This window comes from Simochromis diagramma, unplaced genomic scaffold (assembly GCF_900408965.1).
Source record: "Simochromis diagramma unplaced genomic scaffold, fSimDia1.1 OVJJ01000753.1, whole genome shotgun sequence".
Lineage (NCBI taxonomy): Eukaryota > Metazoa > Chordata > Actinopteri > Cichliformes > Cichlidae > Simochromis > Simochromis diagramma.
This window is the reverse complement of record NW_024387523.1, coordinates 12,838,156-12,861,870: the sequence shown is the minus strand read 5'-3', so window position 1 is coordinate 12,861,870 and position 23,715 is coordinate 12,838,156. Positions and strand designations below refer to the sequence as shown.

Sequence of the window (23,715 nt, the reverse complement as noted above, 5' to 3'; positions counted from 1 at the left end):
ACAAATCTTAAAAAAAAAAAAAATAATATTCGTGAAAATGGTCTGGAGTTGAATGCAGTTTTCATGTCATCTATAAATTTCCATCACTGCAAAATGAATATAAACAGTTTATTGAATCCTTTTCTCATCGCACGTTGTTCAGATTTCCAGAAAAAAAAAAAATTGTCTGCACATTAAAAGAGAAAGCAGCTGTGAAAAATAAATCTAACCTTCTCAAATCTCTTGTTTTTTGAGGTAATTCTTACCCTTTTTTTGATAATTAAAGACTGGTGTGTCTTCATCGTCACTGTAAAGTAGTCAGATTGCTCCATTTCAAGAGTGCACAGAAGAAGAAGAAAAGCGACATTGCTGTCTAAATGGTAGTTTTAGTGGACGCAGTCTGCCAACTTGGACTCGGATGCAAAACCTATACAGTAACCAGAGTGTACGTTGCAATTTCACTGGGCTAACTTCCACTCTCCACATGATTCAGTGAATAAAATAACTTGTGTACAAGTGTGACTGTTGAAATGGAGCCTCTGTGTGCGCTGCAAGCAACACTGGACTTATGACATGAGGAAAAGGGCGGTAAATGGTGCTTAAAACACATCCCTTTCTCCTCTGACCACTGTAGCATGCTAAGGCCGCAATGTCTGCATAGCGGTAGAGGATGGCAGCTACTCGAACACAAACACACGCAGCTCGCATTCAAAAGAACACAATACATCTTTTCATTCCTCTTGCTCACGTAATTCGGTGGATAGTCGGTGGGAGGGAGACGGAGAGAGAGAGACGGAGGGAGAAACGGAGAGAGACAAAGAGAAAGTCAGCGAGTGGGGTCAACCAAGGAGAGCAGAGAGGTGATCTGAACATAGTGTAACTGTTGGGTCAAACTCACTCCGGCTGTCTCAACTGTTCACCTCCTCCCCCAGTGTACCTGGGGGATGTAGCCTAGGAATACGTGTGCTGCGGGGGTTAGCACTCATATGTTAGGTTGCTATGTTACATTTCAAAATGTACCAAAATTGCATTTGTTTTCTAGGATAGGCATTCATGAAGATTAACATGATGGTTGTTCTGCATTATAGCACTTTTATGTTCCAATCGGTTATCAAAAGTATTTCTTCTTCTTTTCATCCCTTCTACATAATGACACAGCAACTGTTTGCAAATGCATTAAAAAGGAGAACTGAAATATCCTATTGGCATAAGTATGCATACATTTTAACGGAAGCACTTTTAGCAGTGATAAAATTTGTCAATCTCTGCAGAAATATTTTTTCATGCTGCCGTCGAGTCTCTTGTTGGGGCACTCAGAGACATTGACAGACTTGTACCTACACTTTCTCCAGCGTCGTCTTAGCTGTGTTGGTAGGCTCGATGTAAAGCAAACTAATAAAACACCAAAGTCGCACAGCTTTTATATCCATGAGGCCTGATGGCTTTAATATGCAAGAGGAAACATGGTACTTTACAGGACATTTAATAACTCAATTAAAACATTTCCCTTTACTGTATGTGCGAAACATATGTGAACAGCAAAGGGGTACGAATACATTAGAAATTGAATCAGTATCACATTGTGTTTTATAAACTAAACTAAACACAACAGCAAGCGCTTCATCAGCTTTTGTGTGTGAAAGGAACTCAGCCTTGGCTAGATTAGCTGACTCTGCAGGGAGCCCTTTGAATACAATAAAAAAAAATGCAAATATGTTTAACTGGACAAAAAACTTGAAGCAATTAAACAAGGGGGTGAATCAATCAAAAATATTTTTAATGCTGACTACACAGATTTCTTTAAAACTTTTTTTTTGGCTCGGCCTCAAAAACAACCCCCAAAAACTACACTTATGATGTTCCATAAATCATCTTTTTTCAACTGTTCCCTTTAGTGGTCTCCTGGGCAGATCACCTACCTCCATCTCGCTCTCCCTCCTCCTCTGTCACATCAACCCTGTGCAAGTCCTCCTTCATTACATCCACAAATCATCTCTGAGGTTTTCCTCCTGCCTGGCAGGTCCATCTTCACCATCCTTCCTGTCCATATGTCCAGACCATCTCAGCCTTGCCTCTCTAGCTTTAACTCCAAACCTCTCAACCTGAGCTGTCTATCTGATGTTCATTCTGGTCACTCCCGATAAAATCCTTCTAAATCCTTCCCTAAAACCACGCATCATAACAGTCTCACTACAGTCTAGTACATCATCCCTTTCACTCCTGCTGCTATCCTTCTGTCATAAATCCCCCCTGACGCTTATCTCCACCTACTGTCTGTTGCTTTGGATGGTTGACCCCAGGTATTTAAACTCAGTCACCTTCAATACCTCTGCTCTTTGCATATTCATCTTTTTTTAAATTTTACCTGTCTGCCTTTTTTCTCTCACACATACACACTCACACACGCACGCACACAGATACATTCTGTCCTGCTTTTACTGACTTTCATTTCTCTTCTCTCCAGAGCATACCTCCAGCACTCCAGGTTGTCTTTTACCAGCTCCCTGCCCTCACTACAGATCACTATGCCGTGTGCAAACAGCATAGTCCAATGAGACTCCTGCCTGACCTCATGTGTCAGCCTGTCCATCACCATTTCAAACAAGAAGCGTCTCAGAGCCGATCCCTGATGTCATACCACCCCCACCTTGAACACATCTGTCCCTTCTACCACATACCACAACACTCTTCACACCCTTTGATATTATTCTATCATGTTCCCAAAATTAAACAAAGCAAAAATGAAATGTTAGAATTAAACATCTTTGGATTCTCGTCTTATTTTGCAGCTGGTATGATTACGAAGAGCAAGTGGGTCCACATTGTATCAGTGTGACAGTTAATCAGATCTGTCTGGCCGCGAGTATGCAGAGGAAAGCAGAGTAGCCGAATAGATTGCATGGCTGGCACACAGTAGACAAACCAATAAACTGAGCTCATATTTTCCAAGGGACCATTCACTGTCAAATAAACGACAAATATAATCCCACTTATTGCCTGGAATTATTGCTTGGCATCGATCCGCCGTGTTCTGCCACGGTTCAAGTGTTCAAAGCTGCTCTGAAACCTCTCAGAGACAGATTTCCAAATAGAGGGATGGAAGCATGGCCCGGGGTTTCCAGATTACATTTTTGTGATTGTTTCACATGAAGAAGCATTTATCTCTGGGGCTTTGCAGCAGACTGGCTTAGTGTTTGTGTGCCATTGTTGGGCAGTGCTTCCACACAGGAAGCAAGAAGCTCAGAGGAAAGCAGAAATGGGTGTGTGCTACCTGGTACTCCATCACTGCCGTCTAAAAATAATGGGAAATCTATCAAGTCTTAAGTGGGGCCCATTGAGTGGGCTGAGCACAGAGCTCTCCCGAGTCACTCTGAGGTTCAGGCAGTCTGTGAGTTGACAATTTTTTTTTTTTTTCCACAAACTAAAGCAAATCAAAGGTTATTAAACCAATGACCATTTTACACCTTTATTAAGCTGCTTAGTGCTAACGTGCTTCTTTGACATTTGAGTAGATGAACTACTTAACTAAGTAGAAAACATAGCTATGAGAGAAATGAAACCCCACCCCACCGCTCTGGTTTGTTTGTGCATGCACTGACAGTAACACATAGTCTATTGAAAGCAAAGCGCTGCTACAGTGTAATCAGTACGGCTGATATGAGGTGCAGGAAGTCTAGAGGAACCAGCAGCTGATAAGAGAGAATGATAAACCTGGGAGAGAAACAGATGGACAGCTGTGATGAAGAGATAGAAAGGAGAATGAAGAGGATATACAGTAAATAAGGAAAAGGGTAGAGAACTAAGGCAGGAACACAAAAGATATGACCGAGAGGAGGCACGGAGCCAAAAACTCTACATTATCTGAAAACTTTCTGAGAGATATTGCTCTTTTTCCATTAAGAGCAAGTTTAGAGAATAGAGTGTATGAGGCAGTGTGTGGAGAGTGACCTCTGATTCAGTAGTCCTTGCTGGGGGGTAGACAAACAAACCATAGCTGCGGATCAATTTTTGCTCTGTTAACCACAATCCAAGGTTAACCAAGATGGGAAGGAGAGCAGAGAAGGGAATCGATCCCTTCGGTTTGTAGAGCACTAGACCATGACACAAAGTGCTGCTGTGGTTCACGACCTTGTTTTGCTTTGAAACCCTTTACAGTCGCAGCACAACAATAGTATTATTTTTTTTTTAAATCTGCAAATTTATTGTCAGCTATTAATAATAATAACGTATACTTTATTGATCCCAGTGGGGAAATTCCTCTCTGCATTTAACCCATTCACTCAGTGAAGCAGTGGGCAGCCACTGGGCGCCCGGGGAGCAGTGTGTAGGGTACCTCAGGGTAGCTGTTCAGGGGATTCAAAAAAGTGAAACCCTTTATAATGATTTTAAAAAGCTACACATTATGAAAAGACCCCTAGCGCTGGCTTTACTGCTGTGCACGTGGAGCCATTAGAATTTACTGCAGAGTTCGATTTGCACATTCTCCGTGTGTTTGCATGGGTTCACTCCAGGTACTCTGGCTTCCTCCCACAGTCCAAAGATTGCTCGGTGTCTTTCTGCAACAGCCTGCCAACATATGTAGGGTGTGGTCACGGGCTGACCCTAAACTGGATAAGTAGAAGAAAATCAACTGTTTGTATAGATAAAATAACTAGAAGTTTTAATATTTTCATATCAAAATTAAGAGCACTGAAGTTATAGCCACCAGTTAGTTAGCATAAAGTCTGGGAAATCGTTAGCATCACGCGCACATCTGCAGCTATTCTAGGCTTGGGATTCGTGAGACTGCTGACTTTACAAAATTGTAATTTTAGATTAAAGTTCCTTACAGCTTCATTTGGACAAATTCACACCATCATATGTGCCACAGACTTGCAATTAGGACATCATCTCTCTTTACGGGTAGCGACGCTGGTTAACATTTAGCTCATTATCTTTACTAAGAGCAGTGTTTTGTTTTGTTTTTTTTCGTGCATCTGAGTGTGTGCTATGTGTTGCAACTGCTGTATCAAAGACACATTGCATATAGACATAAATTAGGATTCAAAGAATAATAATAAAAACAGTGTCAATGTAGCCATTTTTCTTTGTTCTGAGTTTTTATGCCAAGCTGAAGTTTCGGATTTGCTTTTTTTGGAATAACAGGAGGCAGTTTTATCACCTACCCTCAGTTTCAAGATTGAATCGCATACTGAATGCTGCTTACATGTGAATATGATAAATTATTCAGTAACATCTGTACAGTATTACTGAGACCATTTTCTGTCCTACGTGATGCAGAGTAGATTCAGGTTTTTGCAAGTGAAGTGTGAAAAATGTTTTGGGGGAGTCAAAAAAAGTCACCTACTGAAAAGCAGTATTCATAAAGAGTACAAAAAGTAATTTGCTAAAACCATCTGAGAGTTTGTAGCTGAGAGAGAGACACTTTTATTATTGAGCAAAACACAATGCAGATGTAGTTCTTCTTTCAAAAGAATATTAAATAATGAAATCAAAACATATCTCCTTTCATATTTTATAAGAGTGGCTCCGGCCTGAATGGTGCTAAAGTATTTTTTTCCCAGCATCATAATGCTGGCACACCTGTAACAGACTACCACTTACAAATAGTATAACAAATATATTTTGGATGAATTTAAAAAAAAGAGAGAAAAAAAGCTTCGATTTTCCTGCTTACATCAAAAAGATGCCCAAAAGCCTCATCTACTGAAAGCTTCTAGGAGGCATATCCTAGTCTCAGAGTGTAAACCATGCCGTGTCAGCTTCTAACCAACTCAAAACAGACAGAAAGAATAGCGGACAATGACGCTAATTACTTGGATCTAACTGTTTTTAGATGGATCAAGCTGTTATCAAAGTAAAACCAAGACAGCCAGCCTGGCAGCACAGATATCTTTGATCTAAGCACGTTTTTGCAAAACATCCAAGATGCAATATCAAAGACATCTCTGGCTCAGGCAGCGAGGCAATGCAGATGAGATCCCACCCATTTGGAAACGTACACCATATGCAGCTAGAGATTTCTCCAGGCTACACTGAGCTCTTTGTTCCATTGAAGACCGAGGAGTTTCATAGTGACGTCCACCCCATGGCCCCAAACCCCCTCCCTACCCCACCCCAAGAAAGCCTCACCAGAGTACAGCAGTTATTTAATCTGGCAAGTCAATGTCACAAAGACGGCAAAACACTGAAGAAAAAAAACCCATCGAGACATCACTCACGATATCTAAATGTGAAGTCTTCAATCTCTTGTCACATCCAGAAGCAGGTTAGAAATTCCAGACGGTGTTGCTCAGAAGCCTTTGCTTAGACACTAAGTCTTGTTTTGTTTTGTAACATTCATTTTGGGCAAGTCGTTGCATATCAAGAAGGAGTAAAAAAAATAAATAAACCATTTTAGTGGATGTCTTCATTTGCAGACATGGTCTGTTGTTGGTGTGCATAAACAGACCAAAATTTCCAACTGATGAATAACTTAAACCTGCAGTCTAAAAGCTGTCTGGTATTCTGTAGCGGGTACAACAGCAGAGAAGTGGCACAAAGTCAAACATGGAAACAATTTTCTTCCTAGAAGTTAAATATTTTAGTCAATTTCACCCTACATACACCTTCAAAAGAAACATGGGGTGTAGAAATTCAAATGGACTGTGGCAAATCGTTTTCTTTGAAACCTCTGAACCCATAAAAAAAAAAAAGAAAAACCAAACACAACGTGGCCCTAAGCACTGTATCTGCTTTGTCCTTGCATCTGACTTCCCTCTAAGATTTATCTGTGTTGTTGAAACATTTGAAAGCACATGAAAAAGGCAAACTCCAGCTCCTGATGAGTCTTTTATCGTAGTCCTCATTCTGCCCTTTAATTATCTCAATCAAGACCTCCTGAGCCACCACTAAAGATTGATGAGTATCTTGTGTACAAGGAAAATAAAAGTTGGAACAATAACCGTAAGCAACCTGCTAGAAATACATCTCCAGATCCATCATCAAGCAACATCTATTTCGATGAAACCACGAGTATAACCCAAAACAATCAGGGGTATTAAAGCTTATATTCTCACATCATCACAAGCTCGCAAACCAACATCCTGCGAGTAAAACAAAGACAGGAGAGTTTGCTTAGAAGTGTTGACTTATTTTTTAGCCTGGAACATTGCAGCTAATATTTGTCTTTGGGTGATTTTCTTGAATGCGGTGTTGCATGACGACGACTGCCCCCCTACGAAACCCGAAGTTATGAACAATACAACCAAAACACATGAAAGTCACCCCCCTCAGGTTGTCCTCATGCTGAGCCATGTTTAATGACTGGGTAATTGTATAAAATCCTCAACAGGAAAATCCGAACTGCTTGCCAACTTGGCCTGGAAAACATTCCATCAGTCATCATAATTGGTAATTACAAGTAATGGACAACTAATACAAGTAGTAGTGTGCAGTGAAAAGTGTGTGAAAGCGGCCTAACCAGGCTCTGTGACGGCCTCACTCAGCAACAGCATGTTCTGCAGGAGCAGGGGAAGCTGACCAAATGCACCTGTCAGAAACACTGGTCTGTTCCGAAACTAATCACGGCTTGTTTTTTGGTGAATGAAAAAGCAAAGTGACAAAGAAAAATGTGCTTCATTTCTCAGCTGCCTATTGAAGGTCAAATCTGATGAAAACCACCAAAATGATTTCCACAAGCTACCTCTGGGAATTCTGGGCTACTGCGTTTTTTGGAGGAGGGGGAGGGTTTGGGTCAACTTCTTACAAAACGAAAGTAAGCATTTAGAAATGAGAGTTGTCAGGTATAGACAAAAGCCAACGCAGCTACAAACTAGCCCCAGAGCAAGAGACATTCTCGAACAGACGGAGATAAATTCCTAAGAATGTTGTCTTGAAGGTTTGACATGTGAGAAGAAAGGGACTTTAGAAAGTGAAGTACTGCATTAATAAAGCAATGAAGTGTGTCAGACCAAACATCAGAAGCCACAACACAGAACGTTATACGCTGAGCTGGATGATTCACCGATGAATGAAGAGGGGGGGCAGACAAACACATGCATACCAGCCAGAATCAAGGTTTTTGCCCTTTGAGACTTTGACTTTTGACCTCAGTCGTGATGCCCTTTAAAGAACATGGAGGCACAATTTCAGACACCACACACACATGCACACACGCACATTGTGGGAGCTCGAAACTTGAGCCCTTAAAGGAATGCAGCCCCCCCTAACTGCAGGCTGCATAAAGGCCTGTGTTGTGACACACACAGACTCCCTAACACATTCTCACAGGGGCTTCGGGAACGTGCTTTCACTACATGACACATACCTATGTCTTCAAGTGGTTTGAGGTCCATCGGTGCAGAATTTAAACATCAAACGACATTAACATGAACCAGTACCTGCAACCCATAGACGTCCCACTGACGATGCAGTAAACACTCTTTTCTAAAATCACTAACTCTCACACTCACGTTTTAATATTAGTTTTCATATCAAGAGCTCTTTTCAGTCGTTCAGATAGCAAATCCAGAGAAATGCCCAGAACAACTAGAACTTTATTTATAGGAGTAGAGTGACTTTAACTTATTTATAGGTGTACGTGTTCCTAAGTACACATGTACACACTGGGCTATGAATCCCGGCTGACTGGCCCCAGCTGTCACCCGCTGGCTCCAGTCATCTAGAAACGGTGACAAGATGAGAACATCTTCCTCATACCAAGAGCTAGGTGTCAGAGTGTTTGCCGCACACGAACTTTACCTGGCAGGCTGCCCAGGTATATTGATAGCCACCTGAGTGTATAGGTGACTTATTTTTCATGCAACTGAGATAATGCCATCCGCCATCGATGCCTCACTGTTATTCTGAAAGTTTTTGGCGCTGCTAATCAGACTGCTGTGGCGAGATTGCTGGGGTGGTCCTTGATTTCTTTTTGCTGCTTCTACGAAAGGATGTTGTTGTACGCCACTTTTATCCACTGCACCTGTTGACAGACGTTCTGCTCTAACCAGAACATTCAGAAGCTGGTTATCCATTTCATGGGCTCCTACACCGAGCCCACAGAACAAGAACTACCATCTCCAGCTGTAGTCTAAAGTTGTACCCACACTGGTAGTGGTTCAGTCGTCGTGCATCGCTGTGAAGCTGACAGCTGGTCGCTCACAGACATCCTAGCCTCCTGTTGCCTAGGTAACCTATTAATGTATTTACTACAAGGTCATTTGGCAATCAACAGTATGGTACATTCTCATTGGCTGACTTATAACTTGAGAAAAGTTCATCTTGGGTCCCTCCCACTTTGTGCCACCAGTGGGTATTTTTGCTCATAGTTTCATTCACTTTATACGGTCGCCACATCACTTCCGGTGTGGACGCAGCATTAGGCAATCGCACTGGAGCTCATCAAAAGGATAAAAGTCTGCTTGAGAGGCAGGGTGTAATGGAGACCAGGGGTTCCATTACCGGGTTGGTATTGTTAGTGATTAATTGTTGGATTAGGAATTTAAAATAGGGTAATAAAGAAAACACATTCGTTCTTATGGAGTCTTTTATTAAGTTATTTGACATACGATTAAATTGACAGCTTGTAATTGAAAAGAGACAGTGGGACTGGCCATCCTACCTGTGTCGGAGAAGAGCCAGAGTTAGAGCTGTTTGCAGTTAATCATTTATCAATAACCTAAACATATGTGAAATGAGAACTTGTAAAGGTACTCACCTGTCCTAGTTGCTTCTTGCAGGATGTGGAGCAAAAGAGTGAAAGCGGCTCAATCACCTGTTTAAGAGCTCTTGGAGCAGACCAGTGTGCCGGGTTAGGGAGTATGGTTAAAGAGGGTTTTAATTTAGATAGAAATGGGTGAAGCTTATGTTATTGGTTTGTTTATAGTATGTGTTGGAAATATGTATATGTTTATGATGTTCTTTAATGTTATTGTATGTTTTTTTGTGGGGAGGGTTATGTTTTCATGTTGATTAGTTAACCCCCATACTTGGGCTATTCCGGATGCTCACCTGAAAAGGTAGAGTATAAAAGGAAGCCATTTTGTTTAGTTGTAGTTAGTGTTTGTGCTGTTATCATGCTCCTTCTTTAATAAAGCGCCAATCCATGGATGTCTTTTACTCCAGTCTCACGTCATATTATTGGACAGAACCTATGACCGCCGGCCAAAACTGAAAAGGGGGAATGTATTGCTTTTCCATTTCATTATAGTTAGCCCATGGAAATCTGACAATTACAAACATAGCTCAATCCTGCAAGTTAAAATTATATAAACCCATTCTTGATACAAAGTCTTTTCAAAATGTCCAAGATCCTATCTCTTTACAGCTGTGCTTTCAACATTGCATTCCTTTCAGAAAACATTTCCCCTGAAGATATGTGACGGTCAGACAAAACGTGGTAAGAATAGCATCATCTTCATCCATTCTATGTCAGAGAAAGAGACGGCCAAATCTGGCTCAGCTGGTTACATGCTATTCCCATTAGTGTTCTTCAGAATGGATGCAGTCCCGAAGATTGCGTCTCATTTTACGGTAGAGAAGAAAGAGGGAAAGATCCAAAGAAATGATTGGGCTGAGCTATTCAGCTGAAGCTATACCTGCAGCCTCTAGCTAGGTTTTCAGCAAGCTGCATAATTAATGAGGTGATATAGAGCCCCTAACTCTCTGGAGAAGTTGAGATTAATAGTTAGAAAACTGAAAGGTAAGTGGAGAGTGGTGAGAAGAAAACAGGCACAAGGCTAAAGGCAGAACTAAAGACCAAAAGAGAAAGGGGTGTGACAGGAAAACGAAATCAGGAAATTGGGCAGAGCAACAGAGGAAGGGTGGAAGACATACAAACGAGGTGCTACAGCATCTTACATACTGATACTTCCTTACAGACACACCCTGAATCACCCCACAAAGTGAGGTGATCTGGCAGTCGCTCAACACGACTGCTTGAGGTTGAAGTAGTCACTAAAAGTGATATCGCACTGAATTAAAAGTGGCATGCTTGCCAATTTAGCATAAAGTGAAATTTATCATTTAAGTAATCAAAAGATTAACAAAGAAACTAAAATAAAATAAAAAAAATCCATTTTTAATCAAACAGTGCAGACATTAAGTGATGGCAAAGGTGACACGGCAACTTTGAAATTGTTCTGAATTACAGAAAATGTTTGGTATTCTATGTTCCCTGTGCCCTTCACACTGTCTTTGTTCTGTCATGTCAAACCTCATCTCTTTAAAAGAACTCATTATCGAGGGGGGGAGAAGTTCAAAGACGCTTGAAGAAAGCAATTAACACATACAAGCCAGGCTGAAGGATTCCTCGGAGGTAAAGTTGGCAATGTTGCTGATGGAGAAGGAGAGAAGAACAAACAGGAAGACTTGGACAGCTCTGGGATGAGTGTCAGAAAACCTTTATAGATAATACATGATCAAAAAGATAATTATACTTATATCCAACTAATGCTTAAAGCCTGCTTCGTTTCCTAGACTTGGTTTTGTTTTTCACTTTGAGATATTTCTACATTCCTTACAATGCAAGCCAGGAGGACAGAGGTAAGAAGATCGTGACAAGGACCGGCTGATCAAGTACAGAAAGGAATAGTAACACTGACTGGTGCGATATTTTCAGTGACAGCAACCTCCACTTTCATATAAAGACGTCACCCTTACCATGAAACTATAGGATGGTGCAATGGTTTACCTGGAAACGTAGAAAGGGTTCCTGTCATAACCAGGATTTGCAGAGCTTAACCTCTAAACCCCACAGTGTGTAAAACTGTCAGGTCAATGTCATGGGCTCAAGACCAGAATGATCACAATGCTCAGCCACAAACACACAAAGAGGAAAACAACAAGAAACAAACAGCTGCCTGCCAAACAGTGGTGTGTTTACCTGCGGTTGTCCAGGCAGCAGATAATATAGATATATCATGTCATATCTCTAGCAGTACATGACAAGGCAAATAGGAGAGTGCATGCCTACAAGATTACAGTAAGAGGCCTGTCCTGTCTCACTCTTCAGTCTGCATGTCCTAACAGCATGTACAGCAACACTATATCTTACTTCTTAGCGAGCACAGTTTAAAAAACAGAGAAAGCTATTCAACCTGTATCTGTGCTATTTTAGTAAAATATTCCTTATGTACAGCTACAGAATGAGAGCCTAGGAAACGGTTGTGAGGTTTCTTAGTACATATGTCCTTGTTTGTGCTTCAGCCATGTGTTTATACATCCATCTTAATCCGCAGGGTGTGAGGCTGGACAACACAAAACATCACGCCACATTAGGCATCACATCTTCACTGACAGAGAGATTTCCTCCTGTGTGCTCATACTTATGAGATGTCCCATCACTACCTCATCATCATAACTCAGAAAAATATACTGTAAGCACAGGGCGGCAATGGGCCAGACAATCACTTGATATTAAACAGGAATAATAAGCACCTAAGAGCCTCTGCAGGCCTTGGAGGATCATTTACACACAGTGCGTGAACACGGTGGCAGATCATATTAACAGTGAGCTCAGGGAAGTTGCGGTGATAACAGAATTTTAAAAAATTAATAGTAATTTGCAAAAAAGGAAAAAAAAGAAAAGAAAAAAAATGCATGGCAACATATCTTTACAAAAATAATATCCTGGTTAGTCGAGATAAGAATCCACTGACAGCAGTTTTGTTATTGTCACTTCTTCTCTCAGGAATCTGACAGCGGAGAATTGTAAAACCTTGACAGATAAAAACCAAGTTACTGCAGACAACTAGGACCCAAGTTTTCACAAACTGACAAAATGAGTCTGTTCCCATTTTCATTTGATGGTCAATGAAAGACTGAATGAAAGCAATTTGAGGCTGACTGATGATGGGAGAGGTGCTTAATCAATACTTTATCAGCCTTCAGGATATAGCCATATATCTCGGTCAGAGGCAGTGGCTTCTCCTTAGACAATTAAAAGCAGCTTCTGCTATTAGCCTCACCTTTCAAATAACTTAAATTGCAGAGCGTGAGATTGCCTTCTTGCACCATTAAATTAACTCTGCTGTACCCTCTAGGTGACTGATCCCATTGGGCCAGGTTATTTGGAGGTTTCAGGTGCACACACACACATAAATGAAGACACACACACACACACACACACACACACACACACACACACACACACACACACACAGGCAAAAAAAAGAAAAAGAAAAAAAAAAGCACTTTTCTCATCTGGAAGTATATTAACCGAGGAAAGGTCAACGGCTCGACATGTAAGACAGACCCTTTTATCTGCACTTAAAGAGAACAGCAATCTGTAATGACTCCCCTGATAGCAATAATGAAAAGACCGCTCGAGGGGACAAGGGGGAAACACCGATCATTTAAGCTCTGCACATGTGTGTTTACATGACACTGAGTATGTGTTTGTGTAGGAGAAATGCAATGAAAAGTGAATATGAGCAAAAGTCAGAGTGGGAGGTTTAGAAGAGTGGATTTAATCATCAGAAGAGAGAATGTGGATTCTCCAAATTGACAAAGTTAGCTGCCTAATGCAACCACTTTACTAGAAAACAAGGGGAGCCGAGTGGAATTGCATCTCATTTCACTTTGATGAAACAGGCTTGTTGACTGTTTACTTCCTACTGCTGAACAAGGACATGCCAAAGAGCGTCATTTATTCAACAATAATGCGAGTCAGGCTCACTGCAATTCATATATTAGATGTTTAAACCAGCTGAGAGCCCATGTGTAGAACCAACCCACAAAACCGCACGATCTCCCAGTTTCTTTACAGGGGAAAAAAGGGTATATAGTGTAGGACTGTGCGATATGACCAAAATCTCATATCCCGATATAAGAATTCTATCGTCCCGATAACGATATAAAATCAAAATTTAACATTTTCTGTAAATTCTGTGACTCTCGGGCAGCTCGCCTTTCATGAAGTGTTTCCAGCTAGGCGTCGTGTACCTGGAGTCGAGTGTTTTAACCGATACATTTAGAAATAAGTTGTAACGGCCACAGTTTTCTTTGTGAGTATTTATTACACAGCGTGCTGCGGGGAAAAGCCTGTTCTAACATTTGAGTCTAAGGTTTATTTTTCAGCACCTGACGGCTCTTTTTTGCTTCTCATCTGTAAATAATCTGCCTACTCTTTCACTTGATTCAGTTTATTTTGAAAAGTCTCAACAGGATCTTGAGCTTTATTGTGAAAGGTTTATGTGGAAAATAAACGAGCGGACACGCGATGGTTTTACCATCGTTGTTGCTAACAACAACGCATAAAAACAGGCGCTTGTCCGTCCGTAGTGTGGTTATATTAAATATAAGAGAAAGAGAGAACTTCAAGAAATTAATATAGCCACTACAGTGACCATCAAAACAATGAAAAAATATTGCTGTAAACGGTTTATTTTGCGACACCACGAAACAAACGATAGCGTAAAATGAAACGATAGACGTTTTTATATCGTCATCCCATATATATCGTTATATTGAACGGCCCTAATATACTGTATGGAAATATGAGTGATTGGCAGTGTTGGGGAGTAACAGAATACATGTACCAGCATTACGTATTTAAAATACACAATAAGAGTAACTGTATTCCGTTACAGTTACCCAAAAAAAGATGATAATTGGAATACAGTTACTTTGTTGAAATAAATGGATTTCACAGCGGTCTTTTCCTGTTTCATATGTTAGGCTATCCCCTCTCTAATTTTGGTAATTCTACGCATTGTCGGAATTAGAGGCTCTAATGTAAGCGTCATGTTAATCCTGGTGGCATCAGTTACACAATGGACCCAGAGCCAGCAGTGTACAGGCAGGAATGCATTTCTTACTTGGAAATTCTGACACCACTTCACATTTAAAGAAAAAAAAAAAAAAAAGGGATGGGCCAAATCTGACCGTGCAATGCAAACTCTGTTTGCCAGCAACCAAGCTACTTTCAGCGTCAAAAGCCTCCACCTCCAACCCAAAGAAACATCTGAAAGTAAGTTCACTAGCCTACTGCAACTATTATGTTTTAGTTGTGGTAGCTACCTGGGTTATGTGCCACTTCAGTATCTTCAATGTACTATTGCTGTGCGATTTATTACTATTACTAAAGGCTACCTGCCACCAAGCTAACATTGTTAGCTGGCGTTAGTTCATAGACTGCTGACTGTTAGACTTGGATAACATTAAAAACCTGCTAGCTGCAAATAATCATGTGCAGTTCGGAAAGCAGTCTATGAACTAACCTCAGCTAACTTTAGCTAACAATGTTAGCTTGGTGGCAAGTAACCTTCAGTAATAGTAATAAAATCACACAGCAATAGTACATTCATGTAGTTGTAAAAAGCATGACATTATATTAAGTAATCTAAAGTATTCAGAATACGTTCCTTGCATTGAGTAACTTAACAAAATATGTTACAAACTACATTTTGGGGGCATGTATTCTGTAATCTGTAGTGGAATATATTTTACCTTCCCAACACTGGTGATTGGGAGTGTTTGTGTAAATAGCGGGGCCATTAATCAGCATCTTTCACTGATACTGACGTAACAGGAAAAAAGGTTGCTCTCAAATTGTGTTATCAGGCGTTCTGTTTTAGTCACCACCACAGTGGGTTGAACTTGGACGGGGTGACAACCTGTAGCAGCAGAACACAAAACAGACGATGACACATGAAAACCACAATCCCACCACCACAGATCTGTGTAGATTCTGTTATCCGTGAGCAGACAATCACACACATCAGAGTACACAGATACAAAGACGCTCAAACCACTGTGGAATTCCCCACCCATCTCCCACATATACAATAAAGGCATATGTTGTCCCAATCATGTTATATTTATATGCTCTGATTTATGAGTGTGTATTCACGTGCAAGCTTGAAGTGCGTTGCTATCCTCATGTGGTTTTACTTTCATGCCAGGGACCCATTTGTCTCCATTATCATCATACGACTCGAGGACAGAGATCTGTTAGGGCTCATGGCAACAGTAATGCCTCTGTCTGGATATAAAAAACAACTTCACTACCTGGACGTTTGTCATGTCACTCTACTATAGGACCAGGAACATTAGGAAGGAAATAGAGCCTCGTACCTCAGTAAAATTCAATTTCCAGTATTTCCAGAGGGCGGAATGGAAATTTGACTGATGGCCGTGCTTACGAAGCCGTTAAGTTTGGAGTATGTTTATGAAGCGTGTTTTGTCAGCTTTTTTGTTTAATGTTGAAATTTATGGCAAAATGGCAAAGCTTTGAGAAAATCACATCCTCCGACTTTCCCCTGAGCATTTGTTTGGGTGATAAATATGCCATTTCAATCCAGTTTGAGAGCAAAAAGAACACGGGAAAGCTTTTTTCTCCCCCCCCCCACAGTGTTCTATAACACTTCAGAAAGCAAAACTGCAACCACCACAGAACCCCTGGAAGCATGACAAAGTCGATGCTAACAAACGCGGACAGAGAACGGATTTTCCAGGCCCAATTATAGGAGAAAATCTTTTAAGAAACTCCTGGCTCGGGCCTGAAGAAAAATGATGGAGACAGCTGAGCTATGTAATCACAAGGCCAGGGTGTCACGAGTGTTTAACGTACACCAATCTGATCAAAGTCTTAGAGATTATTCCCAAGCTCCTATTCGTTCCCACAAGTCTTTGCTTCAAAACAGCACCTTTACACTTCATCAGTGTGGACCACCATGTCCGCACCCAGACTGGGCTGCTGCGTTTTTAATAGGAAAACACACCTCAATTATAAAAGCCCAGGAACATAACTGTTTTTTTTCCCCACTAATTACCACTTCAAAACAGGAATCGGATCTCAAGGAAAAAGCATCCAGAGTATTGCTAATTGCCTTCCAGCTGGCTATAGGCCACATCACAGGTAGCACGCACACACAACAGCAGACGTGTTTGCTTTAGTTTCCCCTTCTCTCTGCATGATGGCCATTACATTTTGACCACCACCAGAGCAATTCATTAGCCTCACCATGTCCCTGAATACAAAACCGATGGCAAAGGTGAAGCAAAGCATATTACAAAATTTGTATTAACATAGGAGAATGTGTCGTTTAGAAATGAAGAAAATGCATTTTGTAGTTTGAAAAAAAGAAGTCGAAGGAGAAAAGGAAGGAACTGGTCAAAATGATAAAGAATGCGGCCCGAAAGCATCCAGGTGGTCCATTAAGAAAACAGGACTCATTTAAATTGCAGAATCTCAGACCAGCTGGAAAATTGGGAATGACTCTGACCTACTGGTGCAAAAAAACACCCAAACAAACACACAAAAAAATGCATACACAAAATAATCAGTATGACAGGAGAACATACAAGCATAAAAAGGAAAGACGTAGGTGGGACTGCGTGCATCTATCCAGTTTGTGTATATGTATGAAGTGCAAGACGGGGAGGTTCCCCTGGCCTATAATTACACCCTGGTGGGAGTGAAGCTGATAACAGAGGCCTGAGGATATCAACGTCAACAAGGCGAGAGGAGAGGAAATAAATAATTAAAAAAATAAAAGGGGAGAGTAAACAACATAAAACCTTATCAAACGTAGGCTCTCAGACTGACACTGCTTTTTCATTTCCGCTTTGATAGTTATGAGATCCACACACACAACACACACACACACGCATGCATACAACGCTCCTTAAGAAGACAAGCTGCAGAGCACAGCCCTCACAGTCAGTGTTTCTAAGTACACTAATTCAATTGATGCGCATGTATGGCAATACTCATTCTCAGAAATGTCACATAACGCCGTTAACAAAGTTATCATACACACCTGAAGCCAGGTAATTTTATTATCACAGCTGGGTTAACCATCAGCCTTTCTACTGACTTTTCTCGCAAAGCGATTTCTTTTTCTCTCATTCAGTGCATACACAAAAACACACATAAACAGCAAGTGTCCAGGATTGTTTTCCTGTAGATTTCGGTGAAGTTCTTGCAAATATATTAGCCGTTATTTTCCAGCGTACCTACTGTAATCTACAACAGCAGTTTCTTACTGGAAAAACTATTTAGAATACTAACAGTTGTTTTGTTGCCAATAATTTTTGCACGTTCATTGTGGAATCTCAATAAGCAGTTTATTATCATACGTGACACCTGCAAGTCACCATCCTTACAATCAGAATAAAGTTTACGGTCCTTCTTGAATTATGACAAGACAGCAGCTTTGTTGCTGTTCTATTCACTGCATTTTAGACAGAAAATGAAGGCTAGCTGGTCACGATTACTCAAATCAGAGTCCCAATTGTTACGAACTATAAACTAGCACTGTCCTAGCGTGCACAAACACCAAAAACCACATATTTACAACCACCAGTGTCAGAATAACCATCATGACCTTTCAAAATTAATGATTTGACTTAAACAATTTTATAATTTCATTCAATTTATCTGATTATTTACAATCTGTAAAACAAAAAAAAAAAAAAACTACCACACCTAATGCTTGAGATTTACTAAGCAATCCATGTAAAATCCAACTAAGTGACTCCGTAAAGAAGTTCACTATAACATACGTTTTTTGTTGGGGGTTTTTATGGAAACTATTTCTAGGAAATCAGAATCATACAAACAATTTTCTACCTTCAGCAATTATTCTTTGAATCAATTGCATCTCCACAAACAGCAGAAAAGGCTGACTTAAGCCCCCAGAGGACGTCTAATTTCAAAATCTAAATTCAAATAACATCCATTGTCAGAATCAGATTGTCAAAATTATTGCTTCGGTAAAATAGACTAATCATTTCATACTCAGAATCATTTCTTTTAAAAAAAACAGAAAAAGTTGTGCATTTTTGCACACAAAGAGGAACCTGTGTATCAGTTAACAGTGACCTTGATCTTATGACAAAACAACAACAAAATGTTACATATGGAGTTGACGGTCCTTGAAAATGTGGTTTCTTTCAGCATTGCAGAGCTCTGTTGCTATGGGGACAAGTCTTACACTGAGAAAAAAAGAAAATTAGGAAACACTGTCCTTGAGGCCCTCTATGGACTGTAATAAGCTGAATGCATATTACAGTTTACCCCTCTACAGACGGGAGCCCAGCCAATAACTCAGCGGGCAGGAGTGCACCATAAGTTTGCTGGACAGTAAATATTACACTAACACAAGGGATGGGACATTTATTGTACACTTTTGCGCATTATTACAGCAGTACTTAGTGTGAATATTGTTCCCCAAACTCCTGCTTGCACTACCGGTATACACTCGCACAGATTTAGCCCTGATTTATCATACTACATGGAAAGCACATCCCTCTAACAGATGCCCTTTTCTGATAAGTAACCCATATCTATTCGGGACAGGATGACCTTATATCTTTCAAATGAGCCTGTGCAATGAGAGGGAGGAAGCAGGTTGCCAGTGAGCACAGGAGGGGCAGGGACAGTGTCATGGGCCTCCCAGTGTGGTATTATCCAGACTCTGTTCACCCAGCAGTGAGATGCTGATTTCTCCCACTGTCTTTCAAGTGAAAACCACAACCCTGTCCTACAAAACAGGGGGATATTAGCATTTATAAGACTAGTGGTCACTTCCCTATTCAGGAGCAGAGACTTCCCCATTTTTGTGACATGCTGGAAACAAGAGCGGAAGATAGTCATGCAAATTAAAGCCTAAAATGGCCCAAACAGCCTCGAGCTTCTAACCAACATACAATAAAACGATTCATTAACTTATTGACCTAAGCTCCTTGTTTTGTTTAATCCGGGGACTGTTAAAGTGTGTAAGAGTGGAGAGTTGCTGAGGGAGTGCAGTGGCCTTAAGTGGGTCCTTCATTTTCCTGTGTTTATTGAAAAACAAAGCACGTGCTTCAAAGTGGCTCAATTAGAGAAGAGAGAGCCACAGCTCGGGAACAGCTCTGGAGTGGCGAAGGAGGACTTCAGGGAAAACTTACGGCTCTGGGCTACTCTCTGAAGAGTGTGAAGACTTCCTGGAGAGTTTGTGATCGTCTCAAAAAGATAAAAGAACCATCATCATAATTAATTTTATTGCCTTCTGGGTGTGAACAGTTTCACTACCCTGCATTATTCTAGTCTGTTATGTAATTCTGTAAATCACAAACTTCCCAAGTTACCCGTTCAGCGTATCCAAAGCTTATTTTCTTCAGACTTGGCTGTGCCCACCTTTGTAGCTTAAGACAACTTTGAGTATTGTTACTTTTTCCGTTTTCTACAACAGTTACAGGACTACCACAGTGTCGTAACTTGATAAACTATTCGCACGTGGGACTGCTTTTAAACGCAGCACGGGAAGGAAGCACGCACTGCAGACACAGTGCACAAATAGGTAAACAACAGAATCGGTGTCATGTGCTCGACACAGCTGTAAAGTCGAAGTGTGGTTTCAGAGCTCAAGGGCTTCGAATGCGATAACTAAACGTCACGATTTAGGTTTCCGGAGTACTCACCTGCGAAACTAAAGGAATAAGCGTCTGCTCCACCGAGCGAGTTTTGATTTCCAGACCGGAATCAAAGTTACTGTTGCCGCACGGAGATGAAGCCATTCCCGCCGAGCTTTCTCTCCCTCTCTCCCTGATTGACACACACTCTCACACACACATACACGCACACACAATGCACACCACTAACTGAGTTTACCGACAGCCTCTGCTTTGCTGTTTCGCATTTGCAAACTGGTGTAACGGACTTGGGATTACACTCCGGGGGTTTCGCAGTCGGTCGTCGAGTGGCTCTCCACGCACGCACGCAGTTTTAATCCACTCCAGCTCGGTGGTTGTGCCGCTGCGCCCGCTAATGTCCATGTACTTTACTCAACTACGGCAGGGAGCGGACTGCAGCACACCACTGTGGGCAACCACGCACAGAGCACGCACACGCAGTCGGGTTTTCACTGCTGACTGCTTAAGTGGGGAGCGCTGAGCAGTTCATCATTGCGTGCACTGCACAGTGACGATCCGGGAGCTATTTATGTTTTAATATACAGTACGTGTTCACGCACGTGGCAATTACACTTACGTCATTTAAGTATTAATTACATTTCAAAATGATCTATGGTGCGCCTCGTGTGCAACAGAAGGGACATTATAAAGGGAAATGTATCATTAATTGATGTAAATGTACTTTTTTTTTATTGCTTTTGAAAATGAATGGGGATTTCATGGTTCTGGGCATCAGAGAGGAAGGGGCATTGCCTCCCTCACACCACAGCTCTGGTTTGATCTCTGAGACACAGAATCCCATATTATCCCCTGGAGTGTGAGAATGCCTTATTCTCCCTCTGGAAAGCCTCACCAGATATACCAATTAAAACCAGGCAGCACTAAAGCACATGGACTGGGATCTTATGAAGTTACAAATGTTACCCTTTGTCTGTCTTGAGGGAAAACATTCATTTTCATGATGTACCATTTGATGTCCTCTAGGCTGTGAAACTAAAAAGGGATCTCGAGTGACTGCATTGGTAAGCCTGCAGTAAAGTTCTTGTGTTTTAATTCTGCCTCCTTATTTTGGTGGAAATCAGCTAAACGGCACTGAACGCTGATATTTTGTTGTCTGAATCTGCCTGAATTCCTACAATGAAAACAATTATTTCCTACTCAGACTTTAATAAATGACTGAAAATTTAGTTATGAAAGCTTTGCATCACTAATGACAGTCATTTCAGTTAGAGGTGTTGCTGACTTCTTTTTACAACCCTTTCCCCCCCTGGTTTTCATTATTTGGCCAAAAAAGAGAGTCAAAATATGTATCTCTACTGAACTTACCCAGATGTATCTCCCAAATGTCCAGTCCTTTTACAGATCACAGCCTATGTTTGAATTCTACAAACCTGAGGCTCTTTAAACCTTTTCTTTCACACTCCGAAATGAGGAGGAAACGTCTCATCCTTGTAATGCCTCTTCTTATTTCGTAACCTGGTGACTTGTATCCGCAGAACAGAACCGAGTGTACTTTATGGTTGCCTGTATCCGAGGCCGACCAAACGACTGCCAAAATTCTCAGTTTCCTCAAGCAGGTCCGGAAGCTATTTCTAACTTTACAAGTGCAGTCAGTGGATGACAAGTGGTGAGAAACGATTCACATTACAAACACAGCAGATGGCAGAGACCAGATACGGCTTATAAGCACCGTGGCACTGTTAGTGACGCCTTTTGCTGCCTGCTTTATCATCACCTATGGTGGCTGGCTGGCACTCTTGTGTCAGCAGTGGAGACAACTATTGTGTTTGTGTGAGTGTATGTGTCTGCCACTGTCAGGCCTAGCCAGTATTTATTTAAAGCCCCAGAGCTATGCTTTAGTCTAACCCTCCCTGTTTACATTGGTTTCACTCCACACACATACACACATATATACACAAGCAGACATGTACACACCCACACAAATACACACGTTTGCAATGCATCATTATGAAGGCATGCAAGTAGGTTGGCTGTTGTGTGGACAAGGTTCTGTTCCACCTTGATGAATGGCTCTACTACCAGCTAGATAGTATCTGTATGTTTCTTGGTAATCTGCACTGAGGCTCTTTTCCAGCTGATAGGACGATAAACTCCACTTGGGCTCCTTTTTGCATTGTGGTGTATTAGCTCGTTTTGGCTGAAATTATGCTGGTCACAGCATTTAAGTTCGAGTGGAAGACTGAGATAAGAAATATGATACATCCTGTAACATTTTGACTGAAATAGATTAGTTATCACCAAGACGGATAGCTTCGAGTACACAATCTCAACCAAACGCAGTTGCGTGTCTGTTCTTGTTTCTTTCCTTTTTTTTGTCATCACCACATCTGAGCTGTGACACTGACTTGTTTTTCTAAACAGCATCTCATTTGTTCTGGAATATTCAATATTTGCTCTTTTGCCTCTAATCTCTTTGAGGCATGCTCCATTTTTGACAATTTGCCTGAAACAGCACATAAGCAGGGAGTCCCTGATGTGTATGTTCGTCTCGCACAGTCCAAGGGTATTGCTCATTAAATAAAAGATGCTTGTGCGTGGTGTGATTGTGTTGCTAACAGCTGCTACTGTCTCTTCCCGTGCTTTAGAAGTGCTGACTTCCCTCTCTCGCTGGATCATTCCTTCTGGTTGTACAGCTCCTGGGACGGGAACTGCTGAGGCTAAAGAGATAGTGATTTCGCAGTCTACAAGATGTAAAATGAGTGCACTCAGTCATAGTCCCCTGCTGGATAAGTAGATTGAAATTTGGGGATTTCAAAGGGAGGATTGTGGTGGAATGTTGATGGATTTTTTTCCCCTTGCATTTTTTTTAAAACAGTAGAACATTTTCAGCTGGAGGAAACAACCCATGCCTGCACGAAAGCATGCTTTTAACGCGCACGTTTGTGATCACAATCTTCCTCACACATTCGTACAACATTATTTTTCATTGTTTTTCTTAGCAGCTTAATGCAGTTTTTATGCACAGCTTAGAAATTCATGTAACCTACAGCGCGCTGATCAGATGAACTTAAGTCTTGCACGTAAAGCTGCCGTGGCCTTGACAGAGACCTGCAGCTGAACTCATCCCCTTAGCACGATACAGTGACCGCAGAGACCTCTGTGAAAGAGAGGAGTTGAGGCTGAGGTCAGGCGTCCTGTTTGGCTGTTCAGCTGGATTTGCATTGACTTTATTTAACTTACCTATGGTTATGTTACGGCTTAAAGGTTTCAGTTGTTTGTAATGTTAGATGAGTTTAATCCCAGGTGTTTATGTTAATACAAGCTGTGGTGGTCAGAGGATATTGCACTGCCTGAGTGAAAACAATATGCAGAGAATAACAGACACTGGCTGGA

The 23,715-nt window shown here is 41.2% G+C and overlaps 1 protein-coding gene across 2 annotated transcripts in view; it reads right to left on the bottom strand.

Annotated features, from left to right (window-relative positions):
• ctnnal1 (catenin (cadherin-associated protein), alpha-like 1) overlaps positions 1-22,038 on the bottom strand; it is a 61,363-nt gene extending 39,325 nt beyond the window's left edge. The window contains exon 1 of one of the 2 annotated variants that reach the window (XM_040020425.1): positions 21,688-22,038. Coding sequence is in view for 1 of the 2 variants with exons in the window: in XM_040020424.1 (XP_039876358.1) it covers positions 20,371-20,466 (96 nt within the window). In the remaining variant the exon portion in view is untranslated. Of the gene's footprint in view, positions 1-20,370; positions 20,467-21,687 lie in introns of those variants that run through there. The other variant, XM_040020424.1, reaches the window with a different exon arrangement.
• Between the last annotated feature and the right edge of the window lie 1,677 nt (positions 22,039-23,715).